General features: G+C 36.1%; 1 protein-coding gene across 2 annotated transcripts in view; it reads right to left on the reverse strand.

Moving 5' to 3' along the window:
- GSK3B (glycogen synthase kinase 3 beta) overlaps positions 1–22,806 on the reverse strand; it is a 224,182-nt gene that overhangs the window by 107,156 nt on the left and 94,220 nt on the right. For both annotated transcript variants that reach the window (XM_012463925.2, XM_012463924.2), the window contains exon 3: positions 11,265–11,348. In XM_012463925.2, the coding sequence (XP_012319348.1) occupies positions 11,265–11,348 (84 nt within the window). The remainder of the gene's footprint in view (positions 1–11,264; positions 11,349–22,806) is intronic.

Below are 22,806 nucleotides of genomic sequence, written 5' to 3' on the forward strand. Positions count from 1 at the left end.
GCACTTGTAGTCCCAGTTACTCTCAGGAGGCTCAGGCATGAGAATTGCTTGAATCTAGGAGGCGGAGGTTGCAGTAGCCGAGACTGCACCACTACACTCCAGCCTGGGTGACAGAGCGAAGACTGTTTCAAAAAAAAAAAAAAAACTAAATAGAACACACAGTATCGCTTGGGAGGCAAATGCTGAAAACACTGACTCCACTAACATAAGAAACTACCAGCCTCAAAAAACTGATACTAGGTATGCAAAAAACTGGCTACAGAGTCAATGCCACAAGTCCTTTGAAAGAAATCTATTATACAAAGTGGATCTTACTTAGAAACTTCCAAAAAGACTCCATAATGTATAATTTAGGCAGTATTTCTCTCGATGGCTCAGTTTTCCAAGTTATTATTTTTATTAATAAACCATTCTCTAATCACTGATAACCACTCCTCTATGAACTCCACCTTAAAACCACACATTGAGTAAGAAATTTAAGTGATAAAACTTTGATGTAACAACAACTCAACAACTGAAATAACTCCATCCTATCTTTGGAAAACATATTAGTATGATGCTCTTATCTCCAGATAACTTCTGAGGTCAAGGAAATAAAATGGCTTGAGGCTACAGTTTTAAATAGAATCATGATGTAATTCTAAAAACCTAATGGAATGCAATGCAATGCAACATATTAGAGATCCCAGAAATAAGATATCAAATGCAGCATCACGGTAATCCAGATTCTCATTAGAATTGGGTTGGGCATTCCAACTGGCAAAAAGTCTTCACAATAGCTATCTTTTCTCTGATGGGTATGCCAGGCTGGCTAGAGAAGAGAATATAGTACTAACAGTAAAAAGTGTGTGGATTAGAAATACCCTTTTGCGTGAGAGGTTGTGGGAAGGAAATGGGAAAAGGTAGGCACTTAACATACAACAATGATTAAGGCAAGTTTCATCCCTATCTCACACCTTATAACAAAATAAACACTAAAATTACCAAAGGGTTTTTTTTTTTTTTTTTTAGAAAAATCATAAATGTGCCAGAAGAAAACATGGGTATTTCTGCAAATCTTGGAAGACAAAAGAACTAAGCCATTGAGAAAAATAATGCCAATTTCATTACACAGAACTGTAAAACATCTATACTGCCTTAAGAAAAAAACTCACACAAACCCAATTTAAAAAATATGACAATTTGGCAAATAAATAAATTTCTGCTACACATGACAAAAGCCTGATTTGTTTTATTTAAACTACAAATAGTACTTGGAAGTCAGTAAGAAAAAACCAGTATTCAAATAGAAAACATGGAAATATGAGCTTGGCGTAGTGGCTCACGCTTGTAAACCCAGCACTTTGGGAGGCTGAGGTGGGTGGATCACCTGAGGTCAGGAGTTCGAGACCAGCTTGGCCAACATGATAAAACCCTGTCTCTACTAAAAATACAAAAATTAGTTGGGCGTGGTGGCAGACGCCTATAATCTTAGCTACTCTAGAGGTTGAGGCAGGAGAACTGCTTGAAACCAGGAGGCAGAGGCTGCTCGAGATTGAGCCATTGCAGTCCCCCCACAAAAAAAAAACAAGGAAGAAAACATAGAACTACGCATGAACAGATGGTCATGTGAACGGCCAACAAAACTGCAGAAAAATGCTCAACTTCACTCATAATTAAAGAAACGTAATAAAGATAAGAATTAGTCACAAATTTTCATCTATCAAACTGGAAAATTCAATCTGAGAAAACTAAGTATTGAAATAGGATCACCATCCAATATGGACTATGACAATTCTTGTTAAAGTCAGTCATGCAATCTTCTGGGCAGGCAGTGGGTTAATAAATTAATTCAGAAGTAAAGACATAGAGCCCCCCAATTAGACTCGGCAATGCCACATTTAGGGATTACATCTATGAGAACAATTCTGTGTACACGCTCGTTCATGCATTAAGATTTGTGAAGAGCAAGGAATTAAAAATGCCCTATCTGCAGGCCATTATCTTATAGTGCCAGGAAACAAAAACATGCTTTAAAATAAAATAAAAAGCCCACATGATAGTATGTTAAAGAAGCACAGGAACTAGCTGACAGAACTCCCAATGGCCAAAGCTGGGACAATTTGACCAATAAAATAAGTATCTGTTAAGTCCACATTGATATAATAAATGACTGACTAGATTAATAATTGAGGGAAAAGAGACAAGTCTCTTATGTAAAATAAATCCAAATAATGTGTGTAGTTACTCCACCATTAAAGAAAAAAAGTATAGGAGCGTAATTCCCACCTTAGGTGTAGTGTCTACATAGTGACTTCCTTCCAAAAAATAAAGTATGGAAAGGGGCAAAAAAAAAAAAAAAAGTAACTTTACAGTCAAGAAAACTAAACACTACATCAGTCAGGTGCTGAAAGTCAGTTAACAGCAGTTATACAGCATGTTGACAGTATGTGTCCTTGATATGATATGATGTGATGAAAATGACACTTTACCTTTCTGTGGTCTTCTTGCCAAAAACCTGTAACCCCAGTTTTAGGTATCCTACAAAATATCTGACCAGAACTCCACAAAACTGTTGAGCATCAAAACTAAGGAAAAGTCTAAGAAACTGCCACAGTGGGCCGGGCGCGGTGGCTCACGCCTGTAATCCCAGCACTTTGGGAGGCCGAGGCGGGTGGATCACGAGGTCAAGAGATCGAGACCATCCTGGTCAACATGGTGAAACCCCGCCTCTACTAAAAATACAAAAAAAATTAGCTGGGCACGGTGGTGCGTGCCTGTAATCCCAGCTACTCGGGAGGCTGAGGCAGGAGAATTGCCTGAACTCAGGAGGCGGAGGTTGCGGTGAGCCGAGATTGCGCCATTGCACTCCAGCCTGGGTAACAAGAGCGAAACTCCGTCTCAAAAAAAAAAAAAAAAAAAAAAAAAAAAAGAAACTGCCACAGTGAAGACGCAAGTAAAATGAGACCACTAATGTCTCATTACATTGCAATGTGGGATCCTCAATGTGGTATTCTTTCATACACTTTGTAAATGTAATGTGGTATCTTAAATGAGATCATAAACAAAAGACATTAGACAAAAACTAAGGAAATCTGATTAAACTATAATAATTAACTAACTGTAACAAATGTAACATATTAATATGTCAACAACAGGGGAAACTGTGCAGGGTCTATGCATACAGATATAAAAAACCCTATTACTGTATCATTGGTAAAGAGGGAACATGCTCCAAAACAATATATATGCTATTATATTTACGTATGATATATGTGATCATACATGCACGTAAGAAATTTGTATCTTACATGTATGTATCTTAAGAGTGGATTAGGGAATTTAGGGATTCAGGTAAAAAAAAGATATTATTTTAATTTATTCTGTATTATTTCAATTTTTTTAAAATATGCATGTAATAACATTTTAGTTTCACTGAAATATTAAAATAACATAAAAAGATAATTGATATTCAAAAGAAATGCCTAGATTATTTTCAAGCAGATGATAATTATCACCTCATTTGCTGTCAGTAACATTTATACTTTATGAGAAGGTTCTTATAATTCAAACTCAAGAGCTTTATTATTAGTTATATATTCGGTCCCTAGAGCATACTCCATTGATGTTAACATCTCATCAGTAAAGTTTCATCCAGATAATCAATAAACCACTTTAATAAGAAATCAAACATAAAACTTTAAGGAAGATAGACCAAGAGAGCTTAGATAGGTAATCACTTTATCTCCCTGAATAAAATTTCCTTCTATCAGTAATTTTCACACAGTAAGGTAAAGAGAGAGGAAAAGAGGGAAGAACTGTATACTGTTAACTTCATCAAGGTACCATTTCTGTAAATTGGGGTTTCACCTAATTAAGAACAACGACAATAAAATTATTTTTATATTGGGAGACTGATCTTGACCTAATCATTTATGAACCCACTTCTACTTTCCTAGCCTGATCTCCCACTACCATCCCCACTACCCTAACTTTATATACCACCAATTTCAAACTACTTGTATCTCCTCTACACACTGTGCTATTACACCACCAAGTCTTTAAAATACTCTGGACTTCTAGGTACACATGGTGTATAGAACACAAGTATATATATAAAACACAAGTGTGTGTGTGTATGTAACAAAAGTATATACATATTATCCTCATTTTATAGATAAGGAGAAAGATTAAGCAATTTGCTTGAGGACACATAGGTAGTACACAGCAGAGTCAGAATCACTATGTACACCTAAACTGATTCTTTATACTATACTGCTTCAAAATTAAGAAGGAACAGTTCTTTGGCCTTTTATTTCTTTCTCTCATCCCTTATTATAACCACATGCATAAATACCTGCTCTTAAAAAAGTTAAAACTGAATTAGAAATGAGTACATACACATTCACGCAAGTTTTAGAAACCTCTAATAAAAGTTCTTTACTGAAAGTAAAATATATACCAAAATTAACAGTAGTGGTATTAGGGAAGGTTAATGGAAGCCAGAGCTAGACTGCCTAGGCTCAAATCTCTTCAAAACATTTCTAAAAAATATTTACATAGCTTGCTAGAATTATATCTCCTTGGCTCTTGGGTGAATGGCTTGATAATTCTGCTTTATCTTTTGGGGGTCAGAGATTTCTCTGAAAACCTAGTAAAACACACAAGCTAGCTCCCTCCAAAAAACGCACAATCTTTATTTTAGGAGAGTCACATACTTCCTGCAGACTAGAAATTTAAAATACTGGTTTAGGCCGGGCGCGGTGGCTCAAGCCTGTAATCCCAGCACTTTGGGAGGCCGAGGGGGGTGGATCACGAGGTCAAGAGATCGAGACCATCCTGGTCAACAAAGTGAAACCCTGTCTCTACTAAAAATACAAAAATTAGCTGGGCGTGGTGGTGCGTGCCTGTAATCCCAGCTACTCAGGAGGCTGAGGCAGGAGAATTGCCTGAACCCAGGAGGCGGAGGTGCGGTGAGCCGAGATCGCGCCATTGCACTCCAGCCTGGGTAACGAGAGCGAAACTCCGTCTCAAAAAAAAAAAAATACTGGTTTAAATTGCTCTGTGGGCAGGTCACTTAACTTCTCTCCAGCTCCTCTTCATAGAACTGTTGTGAGGATTAAATGAGTAAATGTGAGTAATGTGTTTAGATTAATGCCTGGCATAGTTTCATATACCTTTTAGCTATTATTATCATTACTATTACTGCAACTAATACTACTATTAATATTATAATATTTCTTTGTTCTATAATCATTACTAAGATATTTTTAAAGTATTATTTCTAGCACACTGCTTCTGGAGGAATGTACATTCTGTGCTAAACAGTATAGCACACCATACAGACTCTGGAGTCAGATTACTTGGAGCTGACTCCCAACACTGCCATTTAGTAGTTGTATGGTAATTTAATTAACTGCTGTTTCAGTTTCTTCTAAAAAATGGGGACAATAATAGTACCAATTCTTCAATAGGTTGCTATGACGTTTAAGAGTTATAAAATATGCAAATGGCTCAGGACAATGGCTGACATATAGAAAGTGCAATATATATTTGCTATTAATAAACAAATAATATGTAAAATTGTAAATTAATGTTTGTTAAGTGTTAATTATATGCCAGGTGCTATGATAAGCACTTAATAACATTATTACACTTGTTCCTTACAAAACTCCTACTGTGCAGATGGTGAGAGAAAGCTTATAAAAGTTAAGTATCTTGCCCAGAGTCATACTGCTATCAAGTGGCAGAAATGGAATGCAAACCCAAATATTACTAGCTCGTGCTCTTTGCTTTTCAGAATGAATCCTCGGCATATATGTCATCCATATCCTTTCCTCTCCAGAGCTACTGGTAGACGGCATAATTAGGCGCAGTATTCTGCTCGCTGATCCCAGAAGCAGTGGTTCTTGCCTTCTGGGATACAGTGCCACCCCCCCCATTACTATCAATAGAACAAAGGTGGTATGAGAAATAAAATCAACTGTTATCTTTGTTATTTGAACAGTCTCTCACAAAGTAGAAGGCAGAAGTTTTTCTCTTTATTATTCAAGTAATCTATGAACCACAAGGAAAAATATTTTTACATGAAAAGTTACTTACAGAAGTTTTTCTTACAGAAAACTATTAATCGATTGAAATAAAACTCAAGGATCTCATAAAGGCATAACATGGTTTTTATCCTATGACCTTCAGAGTTCTAGCGTTTTACAAAGGTAAGCCATAACTCAGAAAAGGCAAAATCAGCTGATCCCACACCTTGGCTTCAACTAGGCCAACTTTGCTTTTTGTGTGTTCTATTAGAGGTCTTCATAAAATTTCATTGGGGATGTAGAAAGTTTCTACTGCCAAAGTATTTTTTAAAAAAGAAAGACTATTCTAGAGGATGCTTGAAACTCACAAAATTATAACCCCAGAGTTTTAAAACACTTGGTCCCTCTTTCAGACCAAGAGAGACGGACAAAGGTAAGAGAGGAGGTACCACTTATTCTAAACTAAATCAGAGTTAGCTACTACTGCGTAACCTAGAGTTTATGAATTGACTACATGATGCTCTAGTTACTATAGCAAACACTAATAATTCCAACAAGAAAACTAAGCCTAATTAGTTCACATCGCTAATCCCTGTAATCTTCTCATATACAATACACATAAGCAATACGTAATGCTTCTGCTAAAAAAAAGCCTGCCAAATATAGGACTGCCACATTCCAAGATCTATCATCTTCAAGGATTTGCAATTCTAGTTAAACTGGCTACCCCTTTCCCCTGTTACAGGCTAAAAGCTGATTATCCACAATCCCTAAAGAAAGTCTTTAACATGTGAAGGCAGAATACAATAAAAAGAAAGTTACCAAAATAGACATACCATTCAGTCAAACTGTGGTCAGTGAAATGTAAAACATGCCTGTTATTACAGAAATCCTACTTTAATTCTCCCAGAGCTATAGGAATACTTAGAACAGAAATTATGACAAGGCCACAGGGTAGCTTTGCTACAATTCTAAAATTGTGGGAATAGATAAAATATTATATAGTACAACAATGAAATAGTAGATAACCAAAATACCTATACACATTATGAGGCAAGAGAAAAAAGTCTTTATGAGATCATAATTATGCATACACCTATATAAATCATGTACATATGGAATAAGATACACAGAAGTGAAGTCAAAGGTGGTAGTGAATAATTTAGTTGTATTTCTTAACATTTTCCAAAAAGGGGAGTAATAGAGGCCCAGAGAGAACAGACATTAAGTGAAACAATAAAGAAGATTTAAGATAGATGAGAATCCATATAAAGATTTAGAAGTCATCAGAAAGAGAATGGGATGGGTAAAATCCCAATAAAAGAGGGGTATAGAAACCCAGAGAAAGAGGTTGATGGAGACCCACAAAGAGGAAATAACAGAAAGAGAAAGAGAGAGACAGAGAGAAAAAGGGTGTGGGGGAGAAGAGAAGGAAAGAGACAAAGGAAGAAGAGAAGGAAAGAGACAAGAAGGAAAGAGACAAAGAGAGTTACGTAGAGGGAAAAGAAATCCAAAAGAGGGGGTGACATAGACCAGAGAAAGGCACAAAAACCCAGAGACAGAAAGATAGAGACCTGTCTACAGTGAAAGGTTGAGGAATCCAGAAAGGAGAACAAAGACTAAAGAGAAAGGGGGGAAAAAGGGCTAGAGAAAGAGACTGATAGAAAATAGAGAGGGAAAGAAAGTCAAAGATGATTATAGAGAATGAGAGAATTTTTTTTAATTCCCAGATACATTTGAAGTCATCTATTCTAAAACCTAATCAAGTCTTTCACCTCTCTTTTTCATCTTCACAATGTCCTCAACTAATCTCCCTAATTGCCTCCTCAAACTTCCTGTAGGTTCATGTTCTTATCACTGATCTCCTTCCCAAAACATTCCCCATACTATCTGAAACCTCAAAAAGAAATTTTCTAATAACCTCAATCTCTTGCCCTAGAGAAAACCTGGATCTCACCTAAAGGCACTGGTTTCCTTGCAGTTCTCACAAATGAAGACTGCTGTCACCCTCCAACAAAAATTCTAGAGACAGAAGGCAACAAATATTGCCAAACTGCTTGGTTTTTCACTGTCCTGGCCTGAAACAGCACTCCATATCTCCTCCCTCCCTAGCTCCACATGGCTATGCACCCTCTCCATCCTACTTTGTCAATGTCACCTCTCCACCTAGAGCCACCACCACCATCTATGAAGTCACACATGTATCTGTCTCCTAGGCATCTCTACTTGCATGTGTCATAGGTTATCTCACATGATTAATTTATTATTTCCTCCTCCAAAACTCTTCTCATATACAATACACATATGCAATACATAATGCTTCTGCTAAAAAAATGCCTACCAAATACAGGACTGCCACATTCCAAGATCTATCATCTTCAAGGATTTGCAAGAATTTCATAGACATTTAGATTCCTTTCTATACAGCAGTGGATACTCTCAATAACCTATTCCTAGAAAGTCAGAACTTGAAAATAACTAACCTGAGTACTCAACCCTAGATGAGAATCCGTCATACGGGAAGAAATAGTTTACTACTTGGTCTCCTGAATGATCTGTTAGTCCTGCCAGAACAATTCAGAAGTGGAGATCATGAGTGGGGCAAGAAGAAATTATCTTTTTGGTGGCGGGGAAATAACGTGAAGTCTTCAACCTATGTATTTCTGCACATCTTAGAAAAATTTCTTTTTTTTTTTTTGACAAAGAAAGACCATTATTTTCAGCAATATACCACAACTTTTCTTTCCTTCTTCCTTTTTGTTTTTAATGAAGCTACCCCAAAATTAGGAGATGTCTTTTTTTCTTAACTTTGGAAAATTTACAATGCTCAAGAGAAAGTTCTGACATAAAGAAAATACTACGTCCATTTCTTTTTATAATAGAGATTAACTCTTCTGGTTAATCTGTTAATGACTTCTAATTGCTCTTTATCTGTAAGAACATTTAAGATAAACAGGAAGCTGAGAACAGCATACCCTCAGGGGCATACAGATAACAGCCAGTCAGCTGTAACCCCCAATGCAGCATTAAGTCAGGATAAGAGCTGACTGTGACAGGAGCTGTCCACCAAACCAAAACCAAACAAGTAAGCCATCGGGTGCCTTTCATTCAAAGGGTTTGATATTCTTTCTTTTCTGCTCTTCAACTTAAGAGTTAAATGAGTTAACATTTATAAAGCATTAAAACAGTGCCTAGCATATAGGGAATGCTATATATATTAAAGTAAGTAATCAAGAGAAAATGTTTAAGAACTCTGTAAGGAAGATTTTTTCAATTGAATCTATAGTAATCCAGCAGTTCATAGAACAAATAATTCTTACACAGGAGTATCATGATGTACCTAGTAACAACAACAAAAAAAGACGCAAAATTCCATTATAAAGAGGACATAACAGAGGTTCTACAATTTTACTTAGGAAGAGAGAAAAAAGTAAACACATGCCAAAACAGATCAGAATAAAGATAATAATAAGCCATTTGGTAAGGTTTAAAAAAAAAAAGGAGCATGAACCAAGTAACAGGGTTTAGAAATAAAAGAGCTCTCAAATACTCATTAGGGTTTACAATCCCTAGTAAACCAGAGGTATCATGGAAACTAAAAAAAAAAAAAAAAAAAAAACAATTGAAAAGCAAGTGCCAATAAAGGGCCTATTTGCTAACTATAGTCGTTAAAATGTATTAGTTATAGTACACATGTATATACACAAAAATGATACATCTGTAGGCATTTACATCAAAATTCTGGCTTAACACATTGGTATCTTCCTATGTAACAGGTACTGTAATGAAAAAAAAAGATTTTCTAAGAAAATAATTTAAATAAAATTTAACAGAAAATGTTGTCAGGCAATATTTCTTGAAAAAAAAAAAAACAAAAAAACCTTAGTAGAAAATGACTAAAAACTGTTATACTAGAAAACAGTTACATAAAGTAACAAGAACACTGAACTAGAAATCAACTATTATGCATCTAAGAACATTAGATATTATATGCATTAAACCTGAAGTCCAAAATACCAAGTGAAGTTATCTAAAGTCATATTTATTTAGCCAAAAGAATCAAGTGATTTTTTTTTTTTTGAGATGGAGTCTTGCTCTGTCGCGCAGGCTGGAGGGCAGTGGCGCAAATCTTGGCTGACTGCAACCTCTGCCTCCTGTGTTTAAGCAATTCTCCTGTCTCAGCCTCTCGAGTAGCTAGGATTACAGGCGTGTGCCACCATGCCCTGCTAATTTTTCATATTTTCAGTAGAGACAAGGTTTCACTATGTTAGCCAGGATGGTCTTGATCTCCTGACCTCACAATCCAACTGCCTAGGCCTCCGAAAGTGCTGGGATTACAAGCCTGAGCCACCGCGCCTGGCCTATGATTTCTTACCTGCCCTGCCTATGCACTCCAAACCAGTGAAAAGAAATAAAAAATTGCGACAGGCAGAAAAATAAAGACACCAAGGTAAAGCAGAAAAAATTTATTTTCTTTGCTTCCAACTTCATTGATTACTGTTGTCTTCTGAACAGAAAGCAATTAGGGGGAGTTACTAACAGCAGGAAGTCTTCTTTATCCACAAAGTCTCTATCCTTCTTTGAAAACAAATTTTCAAAGAATTCAATGTGATCAGTGATCACCTAAAGTAAGCACTGCAATATTACATCTTTTCCAACTTTTTCACTGCCCAAGGATGGTTCAACTTGCTTCCAAATGTTCAACCAAACAAAGTGAAGTTGATAAAAGGTAAAGAGATAGCGAGAGAACTTTGGTAGGTTTAACCTATTGCTTTACCTCTTATCAACTTCACTTAACAAAATGACTTAATTTTCCTCCCTGCAATAAATAAACTATCAGAGGACTGCATAAGCACTTAAGGAACACAGATGTCTTAAAAAAAAAAAAAGTATACAGATTTTCTTGAGAAGTGAAGACAGATGCTTTAAAAAAGAAGAAAATTCTTAAAAGTGCATTCCCTTTATCTTATTAATGCTTTCCTGATATAACTAATGATATTCAATGACCGTATTTTGGGCTGAATATTGCTAGGGCCTAGTTTTGGAATTTTTCCATTCCATTGCAAAACTGTCTTATGGGGGGATGGGAGGATTCATTTCTAGAAAAATAATGAATTTATCATAATATTCAGTACACACTTATTCAGTACACACTCATTGTGTGTGTACTGAATATTATCACAATATTATCACAATATTCAGCACACACACAATATTCAATACACAATATTCAGTACACAGTATCAAACCTACCTTCTCACCACTGGAGTAGAAGAAATAACGCAATCGGACTATGTTACAGTGATCTAGCTTTCTCATGATCTGGAGTTCTCGGTTCTGAAAAAGAAACAAATAAAAATATATTTTTAAAGGTAACAGCTATTCATCATATTGAACAAGATGCTTCTGAAATAACATTAAGCACTAAAATTAGCAGGCTTTAGATATGCTACTAAAAAGTGTGCTCTGTAGACTGGTTCTGATCTGTAAAATATTTGTTACTAGTCCATGAAATATCTGATATTGCTCTCCAATAAGAAAAACACAGATATGGAGTGTTTAGAATTTTTATAACAATGACAGAATAAATTGGTATCTATGAATATGATAGTAATTAGGACCCATATTTTATATTTTTAAAAATTTCAACTTTCTAGCAATTAATTAGTATTGTATTTCACAAAAATAACAGTCTTCAATGAATTCAAAATTGTAAAAACAGGTACTTTACCACGAATATCTCGAAACAATCTGTTTTCTAAGGTGCAGTGAAAAAAAAACCTCAGCATTAACTCCCTGAAAGGAGCTCAGCTGCTAAATTTTAGAAAAAGTTAAAATAATGTAGAGCGAAACTCAGTCTCAAAAAAAAAAAAAACAAATTATACAGTCCTGATAGATTTGTAGACCATTCAACACTATTTTCCCTTTGGGAAGTTTCAAAGTTATGTTCATTCTTCAAAAAAAAGAAATCACTAAATAATATGATGATTTCTTAGTACCACAGATTTTACAGCAGTAAATCTGTCTAGACTGTACATTAAAGAAGTTATTATAGTCCAACAATATAACTGGCTATCAGAAATCCAGTTAATGAAGGACAAATTATATAACACATAGAAACAACACCAAAAAGCCAGCTTTGTAGCCCAAAAAATTAAGCTTTAGTGAAAGTAATGATTTAGAAGAGCTATAAAACATAAAGTATATACCTAAGAATCTAGAAAGGAATGGTTTTATGATTAGAAAAGAGGCCAAGAAGGATCGGAACCAAAGAGCCAGATAAAGATAGCTATCCTACAGTAGGAAGAGTAGAATGGCCTCTAGTTCCTAGAAAATGAGAACAGAAGTGAATGTTCTTTTAAACTGACCTTTCAGAGCTGGGCTTATGTGTACAATGATATTTAAAATCCTTTTATAAGATATCAATCTTTCATTCCATTACTTGTTAGTAAAAGTAATGGAAACAGAAACTAAGAAAATATAGTACAATTACTTTAATAACTGACAAAAGACTCTTAAGCATTGACTAGTACAGAGAGAGGAACACAGAAAACTATCAACTTCAAAACTGTGTCCATTTCCGTTCCAAATTGAAGCTATTTCTGGAAGTATTTCTATAGTTTTTTGTTTGTTTGATTGTTTTTGAGATAAGAGTTTCGCTCTTGTTGCCCAGGCTGGAATGCAATGGCGCAATCTCAGCTCATTGCAACCTCCGCCTCCTGGTTCAAGCTCTTCTCCTGCCTCAGTCTCCCAAGTAGCTGGGATTACAGGCACCCACCGCCATGCCCAGCTAATTTTTGTGGGATTTTTTGTATTTTTAGTAGAGACAGGGTTTCACCATGTTGGCCAGGCTGGTCTCGAACTCCTGACCTCAGGTAATCCACCCATCTTGGCCTCCCAAAGTGCTGGGATTACAGGCATTAGCCACAGTGCCCAGCGTCTATATTTTGTTAGTTTACATGTAGGTAGTTGGCTTTGAGGAAGAACTGCTAGTGAATCAATCATTCCTCCCATAACATACAGCTATTAGGACTGATTTTTTTCAACATAGCCAACTATGTTAAAATAAGTTATTTTTCCAGACTCATTAACCAAGGTAACAGAGAAGTATTAAGTTCCCAGATAACAGAAGTTGTATAAGATTAGGCATAATACTTTTGATCAAAAAGAATGCATAAGTAAAGCAAGAACAAGGACCTACGTATTCATCTACATTTACTCTTCTGTTCCTATTGTGTTGCTTTAAAACTGTCTTATTTTAGATAAGGAAGTTAAAGAAAATCTCATGAAGCAGGTAAGATATGAACACAAACCTGAATGATATGAAGGTAAGAACCATCTGAAGATCTGAGGAAAGAGCACTGTGGTTATAGGGAACTAAAAATGAAAACCTAGTGGTGGGCTTGGCATACTCAAGAAATAGGCAGAAAGATAATATGGCTGCATCTTTCTGAGTAAGGGGAGAGAAAGGTAGGAGTTATGTTCATAGAGGTAGGCAGGCGCAAGATCATATAAACCTTCATCAAACACGGTAAGAAACTGAATTTCACTCTAAATGTAAAGGGAAGCTAATGAAGGTTTTGACCTCAAGTGATACAATCAGATTTACCTTTCAGAAAAGCACTATCACTCAAACCCAGGAGGTGGAGGTTGCAGTGAGCTGAGATCTCGCCACTGCACTCCAGCCTGGGTGACAGAGAGAGACACTGCCTCAAAAAAAAAAAAAAAAAAAAGACATTCTAAAAATTTAAGAGAATAAATTTGAAGGAAAAGGTAGATCAAGAATTCTGGTTTTTATATATTAAATTTGAAATCCTTAGACATTCACGTGAGGTCAGGGTAGAAGCTAAGGCTGGAAAAATGCATTTGGAAGTCATCTAGATTAAGAAGATTTAAAGCAAGAGTACCTAATAATATCACCTAAGGAAGAAGTTCATACAGAAAAAAAATCACGAAACGAAAAATAGACGACACAGTGGAGTAGTTAATAAAGAAGGAAGAACAAGAAAGAATGTTATTTTAGAAGCCAAGAAAAAATTTTTAGAAAAATGTGTGATCATTTATGTCAAAAGCTACTGAAAGATGCATTAAATGAAGTATAAGGACCTAAATAGTCATCTACATTTACTCTTCTGTTCCTATTGTGTTACTTTAGAAATTTCTGTATTTTAGGTAAGGAAGCCAGAGAAAACCTTATGAAGGAGGTTAAGATATGAACATCAACCTGAATGATATAAAGGTAAGAACCATGTGAAGATCTAGGGAAGAGCACTGTGGTTACAGGGAACTGCAAATGTAAAAACTCAGTTGTGGGCTTGGCATAATGGCTAGATTAAAAAAGGAAAATGACAATTGCTATGACAAATGCCAAGATGTTGGTGACTCTTACAAGAATGGTTTCAGTAGAACAATGGTGAAAAAAACTGAGTAGACTGAATTAAAGGTGGTATAGGGGACACAAGGTCCTAAGGGGTTGGCAAGTTTGAGGAGTGATTTCCAGGTACAGGAGAATGATGAGAGTAGCAAATCCACTCCCCGAAAATACTTATAAAACTGAACTACACTGAAGAAAACAATCACTTAAGGGCTCTGGAAACTGATCAAAGGTTATAACAAATTCAGAAGCATTTATTCTTTAAAAGCTGCTTAGATTTGACAGAACAGTAGAGGAGAGTGGCTTTCTTTGCCAAGGGATGCTACCATCCCTCTACCACCACCCAACTCAGTCAGTGAGGCAGTTTTCCCAGGGCAGCATTGGCAGTGAAAACCAGAGGGCTACAGTCATTTAGGATAAAGAGCAAAAACTCATGCCCAGTGGTACTGGCAATAAAAATAGCAAATTTAAAGGATACAAAGGGGAAAGGTCCAAAGCTCTGCTAAAATGAGAATGTGGTCCCAGTTGGGGAAAATGACAGACTAGAGAGATATCCAGAAATTTAATAAGGGGACTGGAAATGAGAGAGGCACAGAGGACCTAAATTAGCTCCCACACATACCTGTCTGACAGGCTGTGCACATATGAGGGGGAGGGAGACTCAAGAGAGTCCAGAGAAAGTAAAAGCCAAGGCTAATTTGAAAACTGTCAGAATTTTGAATATGTTTCCCAACTCACATATAGAATCATCAAAAAATACTGAAAGTGGCTGGGCACCATGACATTGGTAATCCCAGCACTTTGGGAGGCCAAGGCAGATGGATCACCTGAGGTCAGGAGTTCGAGACCTGCCTGACCAACATGGTGAAACCTCGTCTCTACTAAAAATACAAAAGTAGGAGGGCATGGTGTGCATACCTGTAATCTCAGCTACTCAGGAGGCTGAGGCAGGAGAATCGCTTGAATGCAGGACTCGGAGGTTGCAGTGAGTCGAGATTATGCCACTGCACTCCAGCCTGGGCAACAAGAGTGAAACTCCATCTCAAAAAAAAACAAAAAAAACAAAAAAACAACAACAACAACAACAACAAAACAAACCACAGTGAAAGTTTTAAAAATTCAAGATGTTTAAGCACAATCTCTAAGCAATAACTGGCTGACCATGAGGCTATACAAAGGGCTGATCCTAGGAAATCAGGCTTAAAAAATGAAAATTAGAATTAAAATTTTAATGCAGAATTCTAGGGCTTCTACCTGTTGAGGGGAAAGGTTCTACAGACTACATACAGGTTAGTTATTTAAAAACAAAACAAAAACAACAACATAAAAAACCACCAAACACAAAACAATCACTTTCAGGAGGTTTAAAAAAAAAAAATCAGGCCAGGCGTGGTGACTCTTATCTGTAATCCCAGCTCTTTGGAAGGCTGAGGCTGATCGCTTGAGCCTAGGAGTTCGGCTAGCCTGGGCAACATGGCCGAAAATTCGTCTCTATAAAAAAATACAATTAGCTGGGTGTCATGCCGTGCACCTGTAGTCCCAGCTACTCAGGAAGTTGAAGTTGAGAGGATGGTTTTAGCCCAAGAGGTGGAGGCTGCAGTAAGCTGAGATCATAGCACTGCACTCCAGCCCGGGCAACAGAGGCCAGACCCTGTCTCAAAAAAAAAAAAAAAAAAAATTCAGAACCTAGCGATGCTACAATATATACAGTATGTCCAATTAAAAAAAATTGTGAGATATGCAAACTACAGGAAAAGTTGACCTATACCCAGATTCTTAAAAAAAAGCAGTCAACAGAAATTCTGGGTGGACACAGCTGTTGGATTTAGCAGATAAAGAATACAAAACAGCTATTATAATTTATAATTAAGCTCGAAAAATTAAAAGAAACCATATTTTAAAAATTAAAAAGATATGACAATTTCACAACAAATAGAGAATCTCAATAAAGAAATGTTAACTTATAAAACATGAGAATTAACTGAGTTGAAGCACATCATAACAAAAATGAGATCTGCTATGTGCTCAAGAGAGTATCTGAGATGGCATTTAAAAAATCTGTGAACTCAAAAGAAAGAAATAGAAATTGTCCAACAGAAGGAACAAAGAGGGAAAAACATTGCAGAAAAACAAACAGAGCCTCTCTTCAGAGACCTCTGGGATAAAATCACACATATCAACATATGTGTAAAGGCAGAACTAACCGGAAAAAGAGAAAGGAGAAAATAATGTTAGAAGAAACAATGGCTGAAAATTTCCCAAATTTGATGAAAACCTCCAATCTATCAAACCATGAAGCTCAATGAACCCCAAATATGATAAACACAGGGATCAACATCTAAACGTATCACATTTAAACAGTCTGAAGCCACCAAGAAAAAAACATGAGAGGAGTAATAGAAATGACTCATCACGGGGCCGGGCGCGGTGGCTCACGCCTGTAATCCCAGCACTTTGGGAGGCCGAGGCAGGTGGATCATGAGGTCAAGAGATCGAGACCATCCTGGTCAACATGGTGAAACCCCGTCTCTACTAAAAATACAAAAAATTAGCTGGGCATGGTGGCGCGTGCCTGTAATCCCAGCTACTCAGGAGGCAGAGGCAGGAGAATTGCCTGAACCCAGGAGGCGGAGGTTGCGGTGAGCCAAGATTGCGCCATTGCACGTCAGCCTGGGTAACAAGAGCGAAACTCCGTCTCCAAAAAAAAAAAAAGAAATGACTCATCACATACATGGGAAAAACAATACAATTAATGGCTGACTGATCAGGAAAAGCTGGAAGCTACAACAAAAAACAAAAACACTGTCAACTAAGAATTGGATTTACTGCAAAAGTATTCTTCAAACAAGAAAGGAAGAATAAAGACATCCTCAAACTAAAAAAAAAAAAAAGATGAAGAACATCTTAAAGTTGACTTGTCTTATAAAAAATACTTGAACGAGTACCTTGAGCTAAAAGAAAATGACACCAGTAGCAATACTCAGCCCAAGATATGGTCATTGAGTATCATTAGTTATATCAGGAAAGCATTAATAAGATAAAGGGAATGCACTTTTAAGAATTTTCTTCTTTTTTTAAAGCATCTGTCTTCACTTCTCAAGAAAATCTATATACTCTTTTTTTTTTTTAAGACATCTATGTTCCTTAAGTGCTTATGCAGTCCTCTGAGAGTTTATTTATTGCAGGGAGGAAAATTAAGTCATTTTGATAAGTGAAGTTGATAAGAAGTAAAGAGATAGCAAAAGGACTTTGGTAAGAACAGAATGAGGGTTAAACTTTTGGAAGCAAGTTGAACTATCCCCTTGGCCAGTGAAAAAGTTGGAAAAGAGGTAATATTGCAGTGCTTACTTTAAGTGATCACTATTTCTGATCACAGTGAATTCTGTGAAAGCAAAGGATAACAAAGACTTTGTGCTGGTACCCATAGTTTGGAAAATAACACCAAGTTGGAAAGTAGAAGAAATTACAGAAGCTGGGAAATTATTTTGTTAAAGACAAAGTAACCTGCTCTGAGAACTCTATGAGTAATACAGAAAGATGTTCTTAAAACACTTTTAGTATGTTGGTTAAGCAAGGTTTGTGAGTGTGTATCTGTGACTGTATGGTAACTACAATATATTTGATTTCTATAAACTACTTTGGAAAAGTAACATTTTATATAATATCAACAAACTGTAGTTGTAAAAACAAAACCACCTTTTCATTACAAAAACCATCAACAAATTAGATATAGAAGGAAATTACCTCAACAAAATAAAAGTTATACAATCACTGACTTGACGGTTCAACTGAAAAATTTTCAACTTTACAATGGTGATTTCAGCTGTGTACATTAATGATGAGCACCTACATAGTATTCAATAAATTACCTGAGATATTCAACACTTTAGAAAAGAGGCTACGTGTTATATGATTTTGTCTACCTGTAGCCCAATATATGGGTTCTGAGCACATTTAAGATACGCTAGGCTAAGCTATAATGTTCTACAGATAAAGTGCATTAAATGTATTCTTGACTTAATGACATTTTTAACTTGCAATGAGTTCACCTGTCTCCCAGATTCAAGTGATTCTCCTGCCTCAGCCTCCTGAGTAGCTGGGATTACACATGGGCAGCACCATGCCCTGTTAAATTTTTTTTTGTATTTTTAGTAGAGACATGGATTCACCATGTTGGCCAGGCTGGTCTCTTGAACTCCTGACCTCAAACGATCCTCCAACCTGGGCATTCCAAAGAGCTATTATTAGCAATAACAATTATTGCTCCCAAAGTGCTAGGATTACAGGCATGAGACACTGCGCCTGGCTTGACCTCACATTAATCTGTCAAGAAATCCTGTTGGGTGAACCTTCAAAATTTACCCAGGATCCCAGCAATCGCACTCTTAAGGATATGTTTCAAAGAAATAGAAGTTTATGTCCACACTAAAACCTGCACGTGAATGTTCAAAGCAGCTTTATTTAGACTAGCTCCCAGATGTCACTTACTGTGTGAATAAACAAACTACGGTATATTAATACCATGGAATACTACTCAGCAATAAAAAAGAAACAATTATTGATACATGCAACAACACAATTAAATCCCCAGAAACCTATGCTAAAATAAAATAGAAAAAGAAAGGAAAAAAGCCAACCCAAAAGGTTACAAACTGGATATGATTTCATTTATATAATATTCTTGAAAGAAAAAAAGTTTGGAAATGGTAAACAGATTAGTGGTTATTGCTAGGGATTATACTGGTTGTCAGGAGTAGAGGAATGACAGGGAGAGAAGTCAAGTGGTTATAAAAGGGCAGTAAGAAGATACTTGTGATGTTCTGTATCTTGACTATCATGGTCTATACACAAACCTACACATGTAATTAAAAAAAAGAACTAAACACATACACATACAGCTCGCCAAAGTAGTACAAGAGAATCTGAGGAAATCTGAATAAAATCGATGGATTCTATCAATGCCAATATCCCAATTGTGATAATGTACTATAATTTTGCAAGATATGATCATTTAGGGAAAGTGGGTAAAGAGTGTTACCCATGTGGGATTTCTTTATTTTGTCTTACAATTGCATAGATATCTGAATATCTAGCCCCCCTCATATACTTCAGGTATTTCCTCAAATGCTAGATTCTCACACTATTTAAAATTGCAACCTCAACATTCACTCTCAGCATTCCTCATCCCCACTTCTTTACCTCAATCTTCTCCAGAGTAACAATCTAATATATTCTATTTTGCATACTTATTTATCTATTGTCCATTTCTCCCCACTACAATATAAGCTTTAAAATGACATAGTTTTGTTGTCTGTTTTGTTTATTGTTATATGCTTAGAATCAAGAACAATGCCCAGCCCATATCAACTCAATAGTCAACTGTTGAACACAGATTTACACTGCTGATATAAAATAACACCCCTACTGACAAAAAGAGATACGTCAATACATATCAATACATTTCATTATAAGAAGTGTCACTACCATAATATTCAGTATAACCCAGGAGGTGGAAGTTGCAGTGAGTTGAGATTGAGCCACGGCACTCAGCCTAGGCAACAGAGCAAGACTTTGTCTTCCAAAAAAAAAGAAAAAAAGGAAAAAGGAAAAAGCACTTAACAGAATTCACCACCCTTTCATTACAAAAACCATCAACAAATTAGATATAGAAGGAAATTACCTCAACAAAATAAAAGTTATACAATCACTGACTTGACAGTTCAACTGAAAAATTTTCAACTTTACAATGGTGCTTTCAGCCGTGTACATTAATGATGAGCACCCATACAGTATTCAATAAATTACCTGAGATATTCAACACTTTAGAAAAGAGGCTATGTGTTATATGATTTTGTCTACCTGTAGGCCAACATAAGTGTTCTGAGCACGTTTAAGATATGCTAGGCTAAGCTATAATGTTCTACAGATAAAGTGCATTAAATCTATTTTTGACTTAATGACATTTTTAACTTGCAATGAGTTCATCTGGACGTAACTTAATTTTAAGTCATGGAGCATCTGTAAATGAAAAGCCCATAAATAACATTAAACACAATGGAGAAAAAGAAAACTTTTCCTCTAAGATTACAAACTAGGCAAAGATGCCCACTCTTGCCAACTATTCAACATGGTACTGTATGTAAGTCCTAGCCAGAGAAACTAGGCAAGAAAAAGAAATAAAAGGCATCTAAATTGGGAAAAAAAAAAAAAAGGAAATTATTTAGTTGCATGTGAAATAGGTAGAAAATCCTAGACTATACACACACACACACACACACACACACACACACACCCATTAGAATTAATAAATTCAGTCAAGTTGCAGGACACAAAATCATTTAGAAAATTGGTTGTAATTCTACACACCAGCAGTCCCCAACCTTTTTGGCACAAGGGACCAGTTTCATGGAAGACTATTTTTCCACAGACCGGTGGGGGGCTGGTGGAAAGGTTTCAGGATGACTATTTCACCTCATAAGGAGTGTGAAACCTAGACCCCTCAAATGCACAGTTCACAATAGGGTTCATGTTCCTGTGAGAATCTAATGCTGCTGCTGATCTGACAGGAGGCAGAGCTCAGGCAATAACACTCACTGGCCCGGGGTTCACCTATTGCTGTGCGGCCTGGTTCCTAACAGGCCATGGACCACACCGGTCTGCACCCTGAGGGTTGGGGACCCCTGCTATCCACCAACAACAAACTATCCAAAAAAAGTTTAAGAAAGCAATCACATTTACAATAGCAGCAAACAGAATACTTAGGAATTATCTTAATCAAGGAGGTGAAAAACTTGTACACTAAAAACTATAAAACACTAATGAAAGAAATTAAAGCAGATACAAACAGATGGAAAACATCCTGTGTTCACAGATGAATATTGTTAAAATGTCCATATTATTGAAAGCCATCTATAGATTCAGTGCAACCCCTATCAAAATCCCAAAGACATTTTTTACATAATTTATTTTAATCTTAAAACTTACATGTAATCACAAAAGACTTCAAACATTCAAAGCAATTTTGAGCAAGTACAACAACATTGGAGGCATCACATCCCCTTATTTCAAAATATTTTATAAAACTACAGTAATCAAAACAGTATGATAGAAGCATAAAAACAGATCTATGAATCCTAGCTACTTGGAAGGCTGAGGTGGGAGCCTGGAAGGCAGAGATTGCGGTAAGCTGAAATTATGCCACTGCACTCCAGCCTAGGCAACAGAGTAAGACTCTACCCAGAGTTTTCTCCCTCACAAACATACACACACACATACGCATGCACACACACACAAAAAGAAAAAAACATATGGATTAATGGAATAGAGCAGATAATCCAGAAATACAGTCAGTGGATCTTCAACAAACATGCCAATAATTCACAATGTGGAAAGGACAGTTTTTTCAATAAACAGTATTAGAAAAACTGGATACCCATCTCCAAAAGAATAAAACTGGACCCTTATCTTACACCATACACAAAAATTAACTTAAAATGGATTAAAGATTTAAACCTAAGATCTGAAAACATACAACCCTTTGAAGAAATCATCAGAGAAAACCTTTTTGACACTGGTCTTGTCAGTAATTTCTTGGATAACAAGCAACAAAAGCCAAAAATAGACAAGTGGGACTATATCAAACTAAAAAGCTTCTACACAGTAAAGGAAACAATAAAAAAAAAATGAAACAATCAATAGAGTAAGAAGGCAACCTACGGAATGGAAGAAAATATTCGCAAACCAAATGTCTGACAAGGGGCTAATTAAAAAAAAAAAGTAACAAACTCCTACAATTCAACAGCAAAAAAGGAGATGAATAAAAAATAAGCAAATGATTGGAATAGACAAAGAAGACATACATAAGACCAACAGGCATATGCAAAAAGGGTCAACATTGCTAATCACCAGAGAAATGCAAGTCAAAACCACAATGAGATATCTTGCACCTGTTAGGATGATCATTTAAAAAATTACAGATTACAAGTGTTGGCAAGGTTGTGGAAAAACTGGAACCCTTATACACTGCTGGTGAGGATGTAAAATAGTGCAGCTGTTATGGAAAGCGGTATGGAGGCTCCTTTAAAAATTTAAGACAGTCTTACCATATGATCCAACAATCCCACTTCTGTGTAAACATCCAAAAGAATTGAAATTAGGATCTCAAAAAGATATCTGCATTCCCATATTCATTGCAGCATTATTCACAATAGCCAAGATGTAAAAGCAACCCCAGATGAATCAATAAGAAAAATGTGGTATATACATACAATAGAATAAATATTACAAGTTTTTTAAAAAGAAGGAAATCTTACCACTTGTGACAACACAGATGAACCTGGAAAATATCATGCTAAGCAAAATAAGTTAGTCACAGAAGGAGAGATACCGCATTATTTTTTATAACAAGGAATCGAAGTTATA

The sequence above is a fragment of the Aotus nancymaae genome, unplaced genomic scaffold (assembly GCF_030222135.1).
Source record: "Aotus nancymaae isolate 86718 unplaced genomic scaffold, 86718_ANA_hifiasm-v0.15.2.pri h1tg000011l, whole genome shotgun sequence".
Classification (NCBI taxonomy): Eukaryota; Metazoa; Chordata; class Mammalia; order Primates; family Aotidae; genus Aotus; species Aotus nancymaae.